General features: G+C 54.4%; 1 protein-coding gene across 1 annotated transcript in view; it reads right to left on the bottom strand.

Moving 5' to 3' along the window:
- Positions 1–14,287, bottom strand: part of ZNF704 (zinc finger protein 704) — a 99,547-nt gene that overhangs the window by 10,189 nt on the left and 75,071 nt on the right. The window contains exons 3-5 of the mRNA XM_005878187.2: positions 8,830–8,933; positions 4,290–4,516; positions 17–117 (exon numbers count right to left, since the gene is read on the bottom strand). Of these exons, the coding sequence (XP_005878249.1) occupies positions 17–117; positions 4,290–4,516; positions 8,830–8,933 (432 nt within the window). The remainder of the gene's footprint in view (positions 1–16; positions 118–4,289; positions 4,517–8,829; positions 8,934–14,287) is intronic.

Raw genomic sequence — 14,287 nt, 5'->3', positions numbered from 1 at the left:
GAGGGAGGTGACTCACCCGAGGTGGACGCTGCGGATGTGCTTCTGGATCCCGGCTGCGGTGCTCAGCACCTTCCCGCAGTTCTTCCAGAGGCACTTGAACATCACCTTCATGGAGTTCTGGAGAGGAGAGGACGGAGAGTGAAGTGAAAACAAACCTACCAATGCTGCTGGCCCAACACGCTTCTTCCTTCCTCTTTACCCGAAGCTCATCACGACCTCACAGCACAGTGGACAGATGGACGCAAGGAGGCTCTCTGCCTCTGTTTCACACGAGGAAGCTGTGCAAATCTACCTCCACCTGCTGCCCCCGAGGTTGACCTCGTGTGTCAGTGGCCCTGCCCGTGGTCTCAGGCTGGGTCTGGCCCCGGGAGACAGGAGGCTCTGGACTCCACAGTCCCTTCCCGCCTGGCCAAGCTGGGCGAGCTGCCTTCCTCCTCCGAAAACCACCACTTCCGTGGGTGTTTCCAAGTTTTGGTAACTTTATGGGTTCTGGAAACTCCTCTCTTTACTTGTCCCTTCAGACTTAGGGGTGGTGAGGGCCTGGCCCTATAGTTAGCTCTTGGGAACCTGGGGTACCACCCCACCCCACCCCAATCCTATACCTTTGCAAAGAGTCTCTTTAAACTCTTTCTAAATTTTTAAACAAATTTATTGATTTGAGAGAGAGACAGGAAAGGAGAGAGAGAGGGAGAGAGAGTTCCTGTTCTACCCGTCCACACATTAACTGCTTGATTCTTGTATGTGCCCCAGACCAGCAATTGAATCCACCACCTTGGTGTGTGGGGACAACACTCCCACCAACTGAGCACCTGGCCAGGGCTGTCCAGCTCTTTAACTACCCGCTGGGTACATCACCCGCTTCCTGCCTGGACCTGGAGGATGCGGGGAAAGCAGGTTATGAAAGAATGTGAACGACTCGATCTTTCTGGGCGAGGTATGTGATGCAAACACACATGCATTCCTGCGTGGTGAAGCGCAGGGGAGGGGCAGCGTATTCAGACATTAGTTTCCAAATATAAAAATCACCCTGTTTTTAATGTTAAAAAGGTATTTCTTTATAGGTGGAGGTCCCCCTATAATACTTGCAGGACTAATCTGGAGAATAAGAGCACATTAGCGGATGAGCTCAACTTTAATGGAAGCAGCGGTCTCTGTTCATAGGCGGAGGTGGCCCGCGTCAATCAGGAGGCCCCTTGCATGCTGGTGGGTGCTTGCCAATGTCCTGACTACACCCGCAAAACAATCCTCCCATGCACACAGAGCCACTCTTTAAAAAAAAATTTTAAAAAATATTTTTAATTGATTTCAGAGAGGGAGAGAGAGAGATAGAAACATCAATGATAAGAGAATCATGGATCAGCTGCCTCCTGCACCCCCCCACCGGGGATCGAGCCCGAAACCCGGGCATGTGCCCTTGACCGGAATTGAACTCAGGACCCTTCAGTCCGCAGGCTGACACACTGTCCACTGAGTCAAACCGGCCAGGGCCAGAGAGCCACTCTTACGCGGCAGGAAAGCGAGCCCTGCATGAGGAGACCGGAGACAATGTTTGTTCAACACGGCCCAGCCCGATGGGCCTGCTCCTGGGGCAGCGGGTTTCCTGCCCACGCGCTGTGCTCAGCGGGCGTGAGGAACGCAGTCAGCGGACGGGTGCTCGCTCCTGCGCGGGCCTCGCTGACTTTCCCACTTTAGAGCGAGTCACCCTTTCCGGGTGTGAAAGGCAGACGTGGTTCGTTCACTGATTACTCCTGCGCAGCCGGCAGTTAACTTGGCGCTCTCCCCTCTGACTCGAGGATCTGCCAAGTGCACAGGTAGAGTGGCCCCGGCCAAGACACCTGCGAGGGAGGTGGAAGGAAGGGCCCGGCTCAGCGTCATCGTCAGATCCAGGGGTGCGCCGCCCCTTTGTGAGGGGCCCTGACGTGTCCATTCCCATGTGTCTGCCACGGGGGCGGGGTTTCAGGGGCACAGTGACCTTTCTATTCTTGGACACTCTGAATCTTCATGATGTCCCGGACGAGGGTTGGTAACTGCTGTTAGTTTGTGTTGCAGATGAAGAAGCCGATGGTCAGAGAAGGGAAATGATTTTCTGAAGTTTGCAGGGTAGCAAAGTTGAGCTGAGCACGGGGCTCCTGCGACTTCTGATGAGGGCCCCTCCCTGTCCCACGGATCGTGTTCTCTCCCCAAGCTTTTTGCCCACGAGCCACAGTAGCTCCCTATGCACAGCACATACACGAGCGAACAAGCGAGACAGAAGCGCGGAGAAACGATGCCCTGATCGCGTACGACGCACCGGATTCTCTCAGCTCAAGAACGGAGTGCTGTTTATTCTCAGCCCATTAAGCTGCTGTCAGCAGGGCCCTGAGCACCGGTCCCTGCGCGGAGTCCCGGCCCCCACGCCGGCCACCTCTGAAGACAGCCGGGGCCACGCACTCAGATGACCCCAGAGAAAGCCTGATGCACCAGGATGGCCCTTCAGTCCCCATCGCCGCCTGGTAGCTCGCTAACCGGTCAGGCGAACACGGACGCCGCGCTAGCCCAGCCCCTGCCCGGTGGCTGGTGGGAGCAGCATCTTCACGCCCCGCCTCCGGAGGCAGGCGCTCCTTTCTCCCCGGCTCTCTGGGTAGGGATCCCGCAGCCTCCACAGCGGCACATGCAGGGGACGGAGCGGAGACGGAGGGATTGATGCTGGGGTCGATGGCATCGATGGGTCGATGCCGGCTGCGTGTTTTCCTCTTGGAAATAAATTGGGGGTAAGAGGTTGCATGGCAGTCCTCAGGGTTTTGCTTTGGGTTTTTGTTTGTGAATAGTGATTCCCAATGAAGCTACTGAGAACCACTTACAGGACCAATATATAAAGTAGCAGCCTCACACGGACATGGCCATCAAAAAATAACGTGAGCCCTGACCAGTGTGGCTCAGTGGATAGAGCATCGGCCTGCAGACTGAAGAGTCCCAGGTTTGATTCCGGTCAAGGGCATGTACCTTGGTTGCGGGCACATCCCCAGTAGGGTGTGTAGGAGGCGGGTGATCAATGTTTCTCTCTCATCGATGTTTCTAACTCTCTATCCCTCTCCCTTCCTCTCTGTAAAAAATCAATAAAATCTATTTTAAAAAAATAACGTGAAAAGGTATTCGAGATGTAGCAGCAGATCGCTTCATCCTACAAAGTGAAATCCTTTTGGAAAATTGTGAGTGGTCATGATAGTGTAAATACACACAAAGAGGATGGAAAGAATATGAGCTTTAGGTTCGGGCAGACCTGGGTTTGAGTGGTGGGCCTGGCCCTTCTATCCTCAGGACAGGGCAAGCTCAACGTTTAATCTCCCCGATCCTCAATTGCCTCATATCAAGTTGGGAGAATGATACCTACCAGCCCTGGCTGGTTGCTCAGTGGTTAACGTGTCGGCCCTTGCACCGAAGGGTCTTGGGTTCAATTCCCAGTCAAGGGCACGTACCTTGGTTGCAGGTTCCACAGCCGTGGCAGGGGCACATGCGGGAGGCAACCAACTGATGCGTCTTTCTCATATCAATGTTTCTCTCTCTCTCCTTCCATTCCACTCTCTCTAGAAATCAATGGAAAAAATATTCTCTGGTGAGAATTTAAAAAAAAAAAAAGGTACTTACCAGACAGGACAGCTGTGAAGATTAAATAAATGTGTAATCAATGCATTAAATCAATTTATTAGAGCTCTTTTTCAGGTTTAGTTTAGTAAACCAGTTTTTGGTCTGTAAGTACATACATGCGTTTATGTGTCAGCTTTCTTCTTCTTCTTTTTTTTTATCCTCACCCGAGGACATGCTTAGAGAGAGAAACATTGATGTGAGAGAGAAACAGCTATCAGTTGGCTTCCGAATGCTCCCCTATCGGGGATCAAGCCCCTACCCCAGGCATGTGCCCCGACTGGGAATGGAACCAGCAACCCTTCAGTGCACGGAGGAGCTCAGCCAACCTGGCCTGGCTGGGGCAGCTTTCCTGCATGTTTCACAGCCGGTTTTATGAAAATAAGACACAAAAATTCTCCCAATATGTTTTTGAAGCAGAAAATAGAAAAGGGAGTTTGTTTTTATTTTACAGGTGAAAAAATGTAGTCCCAGGAAGAGAGTGAGTGAGGCACCAACCCACGCCTGACATGCACTTTTGTAGCTTTCAAACCCTGGTCAACGCTGGGCACCTCTGTCCACGTGGCACCAGGTGGCAGAGGATGGGTGCCCACACTGGGTGGTTCTGCCCTGGTCAGGCCCTGGGTGTATCCTGGGCCCTCAAAAAAGGAGCGGGAGGAGAGGCTGACCTTTCTCTTCCTGGGGATGGGCTCGTCGAAGAGCAGGCTGCTGGCCTCGGCTTCATCGATGCCGTCGTCGGGTGCGGGGCTGCGGAAGGGCTTGGCGCAGTCGGTGGACAGCGGCGGCGACGGTGTGGACGGGTTGGACTGGTCGCTGGGGGCGCTCCAGCTCCAGTAGCCGCTGCTGCAGCTGCTGGACGGGGCACCGCCCTCCTTCCAGGATCCGCTCATGCCCTCTGCGAGCCAGACAACCAGGGTCAGTGCAGCAGGGTGCAGGGGCCGGGGTCACGGACTCGGGGGGCAGGGCCTGGACCCTACTAAGCACCTGCAGCCCCCCGCCCCCCAGAAATGTGCAACAGCTGGGGATGCACTACGCATACCTTGGGAAGAGAGGTGCATTACCCTTTATAAACACTGAGCTATTTTATCACATGACAGGCTTTCCTAACAGCTCTCTGATGTGGGTGGTTTTGGGATGACAGTGGAGGGGGTATGAAAACAAGAAAGAAAAAGATGCCCTTGTTCACTAAGTTTGGGGAGCTCTGAGTTTACTGGTGTTTCTAAGAGGGAAATCATTTGCAATATTGTCCCCCTCCCCCAACCCATTTTTCTCATAGGTCTGAGATCTTTGGAATAGGTTTGTGGAAAAAGTTAGTCCCAGATGTAAGAGTCTAAGAGAAATAACATTATAGGAAATAACAGTGCCTTGCATCTGTAAACGTTCAGTTAGAGGAATGAAGTTTTCCATCTCACAAAACTCATTCACACAGGCCCGTGCATCCTCACAACATCTGTCTCTCAGAGCAAGGACGGTCACGAGGGTTTTACAGGCGAGCACCTGAGGCACAGGAAGCCGTGACTCGCCACGGAGCCAGTAGTGGACCAGAGCCCAGACCCTGGTCTACCAGTTGGCTTCTTTCTCCTTCAGGGCATGGCCCCGTGTGGTAGGAATCCTCCTCTCTTTCCAACAAGCTGAGATCAGAGGAGAATTTATGGGCAATATTTACTGATAAGACGGCTGTTGAATTCTTCCTTTGCACTTGCAGGGAAACAGGAAACATTTGCTAATGTGAGAGATCTTTGTCCGGTTAGAACGCCGTGGGAGGCTCCTTATAGACTTGACCTTCTTGTTGGATAATTTCTCCTCCATGTTTATGTGCATTTTGAATACATTAAAACTATATTTTAAGTTCAAGGCGGGGGGGAGGAATCCCAAAATGTCTCATTATGCTGTAAACATTGGTGTAATTAGTAACGAAGTGAAGACACACAATGGGCCAGCATTCGTGGAAAAATGTCTTGACTACCTTCACCCAATCACAGATTTCCAGCATATTCCTCAACTGTGTCAAGCCAAACGTTCAGTTAGAGGAATGAAGTTTTAAGCTGAAATTGTGGAAGAAAGTTACCCATCTCACTAAAGCGAGGCTCTACCCCATCAAATGGTCATTTCTACAGGATCAAGCCTTTCTGGCACCAGCAAAACCAAGTTAGCATCTCCCTCCCTGCAGGCCACCGGACAGTGCTCACCGGCCCGAGAGCCTTTCGGAACGCGACAGCTGCATCCGCAGGTCCTTCGGAGGCCTCCGGGGCATGGCCCGGGGGCGGGGGGGGGGCACAGGCCTCGGCGGCTCAGGAGGCGTATGATACAGCACCGCGCGCACTCGTACAGTACGTGTGTGGTGCCAGCGGGGTGATCAGGGTGAGTGACTGCGCAGAGCGGAGGAGGTGATTGGGGCCTGAATTGATTTTGAAAAGCAACAATTTATTTTGAAAAGCAGTGTGTCGCACTGCCTCATGTCAATGCCCAAAGTTCAGTTGCTGACTTGGGAATGACATTTCCTTTAAGAAGCACTATTCAATGAGAAGGGCAATGTGATATAGAAATGAATTTTTCAGAAAAAGTCAGAACCAATTCGAGATACATAGATGGCCGTGTCTCCTTCCCTGACACACGTATTTGGTGAAACGCAGACAGGCCCTGCAGGAAGCTCACCCTCTTTGAAGACCCACTTCCTGACAAAATGATCCTTTCTAGGCACAAAAAGAATCACAACAGTTTTAAAAAATTCAATGATATACAATAATTCCAGACATATGTCTATTTTTTAAATTAACCAACACCTTCATTATCATTAAGTGCTTTCCCTTGTTAAGAATTTGCTGCCTGTTGCAGACCTAAGGAGCTAGCAGACAATTTGGGATTATAAATTGGGTAGTTATTTTTTGAAATCATAATGAACAGTGAATTCCTTTCCATATAACTATGCCAACAAAGGTTTGTGTTGCAGGAGCAAAAGGTTTATTTTGATTCTAACCTTTCAAGACAAAGGAGCATTAAAAATGTTCTCAATTAAAAGAGAATGCCATGGAAAAATACTGATTACGTTAAAATATACTCTTTCTTCTCTGAGGAGTCTCTGACATTCTGCAGTTCCTTCTTTTCTCTTTTCTTTTCTGTAAAACAATGAGAATCTACAATTTATTTGCATTTGGTGGCCCAGCTTGGGACAAATACTTGTCTGTAACCTTGAGGAATTTTTTTCTTTATGAACGCTTCAATCTTTCATGCAACTCCTTTCCCCTGGGATTGGTTTGGGGGTGTCTTCAGCTTTGCCTTCTCTGCAGTCTTCCTCAGGGGCCTCGCCACACTGAGCAGCGGGAGCCAGGAGGCAGTTAGAGGCCCGGCAGAGAGGGCAGTCCTTCAGCAGCAACGCCAGGCGCCCTCCCAGCACCTCCCCGCTCTGGGGGCTGCGGTGGCATCACCGCGTGCGGTGGTGGTGAGGGCAGGGGGCACTCCTGTGGACGGTATGGGTTTGACTTCCCGGCACCTCCATCATTCTTCGCACCGACAACTGGAGTGGAGTAGGTTTTGGTGAGGACTCACTGGATGTTCAACAGCTTTATTTTCACACCTGGCGCTTCCCTCCGACTTCTGTGTGGACCATACCTCAGCCTCCTAACTGGCCAGGCTGGCTTTCGAGAGAAGGGGTCCCCTTGCAGTAACTTCCCCTCCGGGGTCCCATCTTCATTTCATCCCACTCCCGCCCCCGGGTGGTCCACCGTGCGCTCTGGCCAGGAGTCAGTGCCTTTGTCTGGATGCAGAATCCAGCCTGTTTCATGCTTGAGCTTCTGAAGCATCAGACGTCTGTCCTTGAACATCGCTTTTCCCTCGGCTTCCAGGAACCCACATTCTCCCCTCTCCTGACCGCTGGTCCCCCTCAGGCTCTTCCCTCTGGGTCCCTGAAGTGAGGGCGGGCCTCACCCCACCCCACAATCCCCTTCCAGTCTTCGCTCCCCGCCTGCACATGACTCCCAGTGATCTCACTCCCCTCGTGGCTTCTGCGGCAGCCCAGACCACCCCAGCCGCTGCCCTTGAATGAGCCTCAGTGCTGCCCACGACACTCGCTTCTACCCGGCCTGCCGTCGTCTTCCGTGAACCCAGCTCAAACACTCACTGACAGACGTGCTCCTCCAACTACGTGTGGACCATCTCGGGGGCAGGCCTCCGTGCGGACGCCCCGACTGCCTGGAGGGCACCCCGGCACCCCCCCTCCTCCATCCTTTTTGTCCATCACCACGTCCTGTTGACTCCTCCTTCCTCACATTTCGTGGTTAAGGTCCTATCCGTCCCCTCTGGGACCACCAAGGTTCAGGACAGCCATAGGGTTTTTGTTGCTGTTTCTTTTTGTTTTTGTCTGCAAGCCCAGCCGTGACTGTCTGGTGCCGAAGCCACGTCGTAGCTCTGCTGCAGCCTCGGACTCAGTCCGTGCTCCTGGCCAGGCCTCCGTCACCGCCTGCGGCTCTCCTGATTTCTCACAGTGAGTTAGTGGGCCCACAGTAGCCATGACTAAGATGATGGACCCGGAGTTGGAGGATACAGGGGAGAATTTCAGCTTTGCCATTTACAAGTCAATTAATCCCATGTGCCTCCGTCCACTCATCTGTAAAATAGCGACAACGACAGCCACAGAGTTGTGAGAATGACGTGACAGAGCAAGCCTCGCACCTGGCAGGGAGCAAGGGCTCAGGAAGTGCTGCCATTGACGAGGCTGTGACAGAGCCTTTCCCCAAGAGACCGAGCTGCACGGGAATACGGGTGTTGTTTGCAGTGATGTACCCACACCATCTAGCACAGCACCTAGTAAGTGCATACTGAGTGAATAAACGGACTAAATCATTGTATTTGATTGCGGAGTCTGGGATAACGCCTTTGCAAAAGTCTTCAGAGTTATTCGACCTAACTACCTCTCCTGTGGAACAGAAACAATGCCGGGAAAGAGTTCCATTTACCTGGGAAAGGGACAGTCGCTGCGGGTAAGTGCCCTGGAAACGGGATGTGCGGGGAGCGGGTGGAGGGGGGACTGGCGTCTCTGGGAAGATGAGGAAGCTGGCCATGGGGTCTCCATTTCTCCCACGTAGCCCCTGTTCCTGCTCACGGCGAGGCTTAATCGTTCATTCCATTTGATAGGAATGAGACCCCTCAAAGGGGGGCTGTGCTCACGGTGCCCTTACGCCCATCCCCCCTCCTCCCCTCACCCCAGCTCACCATTCGGCCGCACAGGAGGGCTTCGAACCAAAGGGCTTGTGGACAGGCTGGTGAGTACCATCGCTGCTGTCACCTTGTCCATGTCCAGTTCCTCCGAGGATTTCCTGGAAAACAGGGAGGGCCCTGTTAGCGGAGCTCGCTCAGCATGGACTGGGGGCCCTGCCACCTACATCACAGACAGACGGGAGAGGCGGGAGGCGAGAGCCGCAGCGAGCACTCTGCGGGGGGACAGGACCGAGCAGCGATTCCTAGTGGCCGAGTGAAGACATTGCCATCACTGACCGAGACGGACACTGACCAAGACGGACGCTCACCGAGACGGACGCTCACCGAGACGGACACTCACTGAGACGGACACTCATTGAGACGGACACTCACCGAGACGGACACTCACCGAGACGGACACTCACCGAGACGGACACTCATTGAGACGGACACTCACCGAGACGGACACCCACCGCTCACCGAGACGGACACTCACCGAGACGGACACCCACCGCTCACCGAGACGGACACTCACCGAGACGGACACCCACCGCTCACCGAGACGGACACTCACCGAGACGGACACCCACCGCTCACCGAGACGGACACTCACCGAGACGGACACCCACCGCTCACCGAGACGGACACTCACCGAGACGGACACCCACCGCTCACCGAGACGGACACTCACCGAGACGGACACCCACCGCTCACCGAGACGGACACTCACCGAGACGGACACCCACCGCTCACCGAGACGGACACTCACCGAGACGGACACCCACCGCTCACCGAGACGGACACTCACCGAGACGGACACCCACCGCTCACCGAGACGGACACTCACCGAGACGGACACCCACCGCTCACCGAGACGGACACTCACCGAGACGGACACCCACCGCTCACCGAGACGGACACTCACCGAGACGGACACCCACCGCTCACCGAGACGGACACTCACCGAGACGGACACCCACCGCTCACCGAGACGGACACTCACCGAGACGGACACTCACCAAGACGGACACTCATTGAGACGGACACTGACCGAGACGGACACTGACCGAGACGATGCTCACCAAGACAGACACTCACTGAGACAGACACTCACCGAGACGGACAGGTCACTCTGGCTCGTAAATTTTGGCCAGTTAACCCCCCAAAAAAGGCTCATACGACAATGGCCATTGTGGACAGCAGTCAGCTTACTTGGGCTGATTTCCATAAAGAAGTTAATATCGAAAATGCATGCAGTACACCGACGTCAGATAAACTGTGCCACCTCCCGGCACGAGCACCCCCTGGGGGCAGTGGAGAAGAGGGTTCACACCCGTGTGAGCAAATGAGTGGTCACACTGACTAACACGGCTTTCGTCCCAGCCGCGCTGTCTGACTTTAAAAGCAGTGAAGTTGCAGAGAGAGAAAGTCAAATTGTTCCCAGTTCTGGGGGTGGGGCTGCTCAATTAGTTTCGCAACAAACTTATAAAAAGTTTACGCTTTGGCTCCCCAGCGTGCACCAGGATGCTGAAGTACAAAGCAAAGCCACTCGTCCAGTCCCAGGCGGGAGCTGGCAGTCTCTGTCTGTAGTTCTTCTCAAAGCACCTTGCTCTCTTTCTTGGAAAACTGTTCTATTCAAAGGCCAGTTCCTTTTTTCAGAGACTGGCAATGAGAGATGCTTCTAGAAGGCGCGTGTGCGAGCACACAGTGCGATGTGCTCTGCAGAGGTCTTCAGGACAACCTTGAACCGGGGAGAGCTGCTCCGTCCCATGGCACACCCTGAAAAGGCTACAGCACCCACAGTTCACAGGATCGCGGGCTTGGGGGCAAAGGCAAGGCCAGTTTCCCGCAGAAACTGAAGCAGCGCGAAGAGGACTTAAAGCACCTTCAGGTCATTGATGTTCACATCCTGCTCCCCGCTCCCGCCCCCCCCCCCGCCCCCGCCCATGGAGGCGAGTGGGGTGTCACAAGGGCCTCCCAGGAGAAAGGCTTGCTAGACACACTGTGCCCGCTGGCTGCCGCCAGAGCCCAGCCGTCACCATGGCTCCACACCGTGGTGGGGACCGGAGCAGGCCACTGTCATCTGTCCCAGACGGAATTACAGGAGCTGCCGGCTGCTTTTTCCAACTCCGTCCTCTGTTTTTAACAAAAGGTTTGAGAGCCAGGCTCAGAGGCCCAGGAGCTGGGCACTGGGAAATGGCAGGACGGCACGGAGAGAGGGTCCCCGGTTCCTACAGGGACACACTCCGCGGCCACACTTGTTTCTAGCCCTTGGTTTCAGGGGCCTCTATTTTCCCTCCTGTAATCTGCTTTGTATCTTTAAAATTTTTCACATCTAAGGTTTGTTTTAGAGGTCTAGTTGATAATTAACTTAAAAGGTGATCCATGTGTTGTTTTTAATATGAAGATCAATAGCGAAAGTGTCTCTATAAAATATGCATTTTTTTGCATCACCAAAGCCTGCCACGACCTTTCAACATAATGATCAGAAAGCAGATTCCCGATGAAGAGCAAAGAGCAAAACAAACGTCAGCATCACCGGAGAGTTTTGTGTTTGACCACCTTTACGTTTCCCGTGGGCCCGGGAGGTCACGAGGACACCTCCACGGCCCGCTGCTCGCCCCTCAGCGAGCCTGCGCGTCTCGGGGAGTGTGTATCACGCTGCCGGGAGCACGGTGACGGCCCTGTGCTGAGTGTTTTTGTTTTTTTACCCTTGTTTATTTCTTTGGTACAGTGCTATCTAATTACTGATTAATTGGTTCTGCAAATGCAAATCCTTGTAATTAAATGCAAAGAGATGATGCGCCACGTGGGGCTTGTTACACGTAGAGAAAGCTTTGCCGTCTGGTAGACAAAGGGCTGTTGGAGGAAAAGACCACTCATCCAGGTGATACTGAGAGTTTCCTCCCAGTGGGAAACGGATTTGAATCCACTGCTGAGGCTGCCCAACCCCACGTGCACAACAGGCTGAGAGCTTGTCCAAATAACCTTTCCTCCCAGGCCTGGCTGAGTATTACGGAACTTTAGAATTAGTTCTTAAAAACAGTCCCACGCCTTGTCATTCTGTGCGCGCTCTGTCGCTCAGCTGAGCGGGCTTTGACGGATGAGCAGGATTTCCAGATGCGAGAGTCACATTTCAGGCGAGGAAGCAGGCGAGTCCTTGGCTGGCAAACCGTGTGGGCATCCTGGTTGGAGGATGTGGTGGGAGAGAAGAGGCACGGAGCCTGGCTGGGTCTCGGGCCTCATGTGCCAGGCCGGGCGGATTTTCGTGTTCTCATAAGCAGAGAGAGCCACTGAACATACATGAACCCAGGAGAGAGGCAGCTCATCAACCTGGGTTTTAGAAACAGGCCAAAACGTCTACAGGCGTGCTCTGTAGCTAGTTTTAGTTAACTCTCAATTCAAACTCGAAGTGCTAGCCTAAGACCACTGCTCCTCTCTGCACAGGCAGTGTTCAGTCTGTGAGCACAGACCTCCCTCGGTGCGGCCAAGGATGGGTGGCTGGGAGAAGAGTGCAGGCTCCGCAATGAGTTACATCGTGGGGCTTCAAATCCGCTCTCTGCCAGGACTGGCTGTGTGGCTCTGGGGAAATTACTCAGCCTCTCTGAGTCTGTTTCTTCATTTGTGACAGGAGGAGATAGATCTGCTGAGACGATTCAATGAGAAAACATATGTGAGCACCAGCAGAGCCTCACCCACAGCCAGGGATCCGTGGACGTGAGCTCTTACCTTCACATTCACGGACCCGCCCATTACATGTGTCCCACACGCAGAGGGGCCTTGTCGGTGACTCTCCTCGCTCTTCCGACGGGGCACCCGCACTAGCAGGCATTGCTTTCCGTTTTGGGGGAGGGGCGCTGCCAGTGGTGTTGTTTTTCACAAAGAACCAAACTGTTCCAATTTCACAGGCCTTACCCAGTGAGAGGTGACAATCGGCACAGGAAGTGGCAGCTGCTGAGCCCTCCCTGGGCTCGCGGTGCCTGGGCCAGGATCCAGCGTGTGATGTGGTGGCCCTGGGGCACGGTCCACACGGCCAGAGCCCGGAGCGGGTCTAGGTTATGCCCCGAATTCCTGCTTTCAGCCCTCACTCTTGAGGACCAGCTCTGAGCCGGGGCGCTGCTGGACATTGCAGAGAGAGCCTCAGAGAAACCCCGTGGGTCTGGCCACCCTATCCCCCCGCCCCCCCACACACAACCGGAAACCCACACACGTCACAAAGCCAGGAGGTGGCATGGCCTTGGTGAGGACCTACGTAGGTCCCCAGCTAGGGGAGCCTGGAGGTGGGCGCTGGCCTTGCTGGGTGAGGCAGGGAGGGGCTGGGGCGGGCAGTGCCGGCGTGGCCAGACTGCCCTGAGAAGGTGCAGGATGCTCAGCTCGGTGTGCCGGGCCCCGGGACAGGGACAGGCCCGGGAGCACGGAGGTGTTTTGAGTGGACAGGCTTCGGAGAGGTCAGGTCAGGTTAGGGTGATGCTCTCAGATCTGCTTTTCAAAAAGCTCACTCTGGCTGCCGGGTGGAAAATGAGTTTCTTGGGTTTGACAACTGATCTTCTATCTGCCAAACTGACTGCCTGGTGACCGTGGCAGCGGGTGGAGGATGACGTCATCTGTGACAACGAGGTTCTCAGGAGCGGCGGTACCGGCAGGCACAGCATCGGCACGAGGCGGCACGGCCGCAGGCCCCGGTGTGCGGTGGCGCTGCAGGTCTGGCCCCCTCGGCTGTGGCCGGCGCTGACAAGGCTGTTGTTTCTGTCACAAGAAGCTTTTTCTTCTATGAGCCACTTCATGCCTGACTGCCACCTGCTGGGAGCACGTGTACACACACTGTCCCCCTAACCCACCAGCCAAGAGAGAAGTGCTCACCCCCCAGAGCCGTGAGAGACAGCTCCCTGCGGGGAAAGTGCTGCAGTAGCAGATGGAATGAAAGGAAGAGCACCCTCCGTGCTCAGCTCTAATCCCGTTCCTTAGCAACTCCTGGAATCGGCGGTCTAGACCAAGTTCAATCACTTTGAGGACGCACAGTGACCCCAAAACAAGCAAAAGGCCTGGCCGTGAATTCTCTTCCCTGGAAAGTCTCGGAATCTGGGGACGGCTCTCGCTAAGAGTCGGCACACTGACCGGGTATCTGCTCCAGTGGCCAAGGAGAAGGAGCACCTTGCTTCCTGTCTAAAGGAATCTTGCAGCAAAGGCGGTCACTGCTAATGCTCCACATTCATCTGAGGCGTGGCTTCTTTTAAGACCACAGGGAAGATGTGCGTGTTTCTGTGGAGAAGGACATGGAGGGGGTTGGAGAGGACCGTGCCCCAGGCCCTGTGTCCTGCCCATGGTGGCCAGCCTGCCCGGGTCGGCCACGTCCTGGCTGACGTCTCCAGCCCACGAAGGAGCTCCTGCGCCTCAGCAGTGGCCAAACAATGGTCACACAGTCGGAAAGAGCTCGGCTGTTTCCGCTGGACTCGTGGTGGCGCGTTGGGCAGGG

Source organism: Myotis brandtii, unplaced genomic scaffold, assembly GCF_000412655.1.
Source record: "Myotis brandtii unplaced genomic scaffold, ASM41265v1 scaffold55, whole genome shotgun sequence".
In the NCBI taxonomy this organism is placed as follows: domain Eukaryota; kingdom Metazoa; phylum Chordata; class Mammalia; order Chiroptera; family Vespertilionidae; genus Myotis; species Myotis brandtii.
The sequence above is the reverse complement of the archived record's forward strand: the minus strand, read 5'-3'. Positions and strand labels throughout refer to the sequence as shown.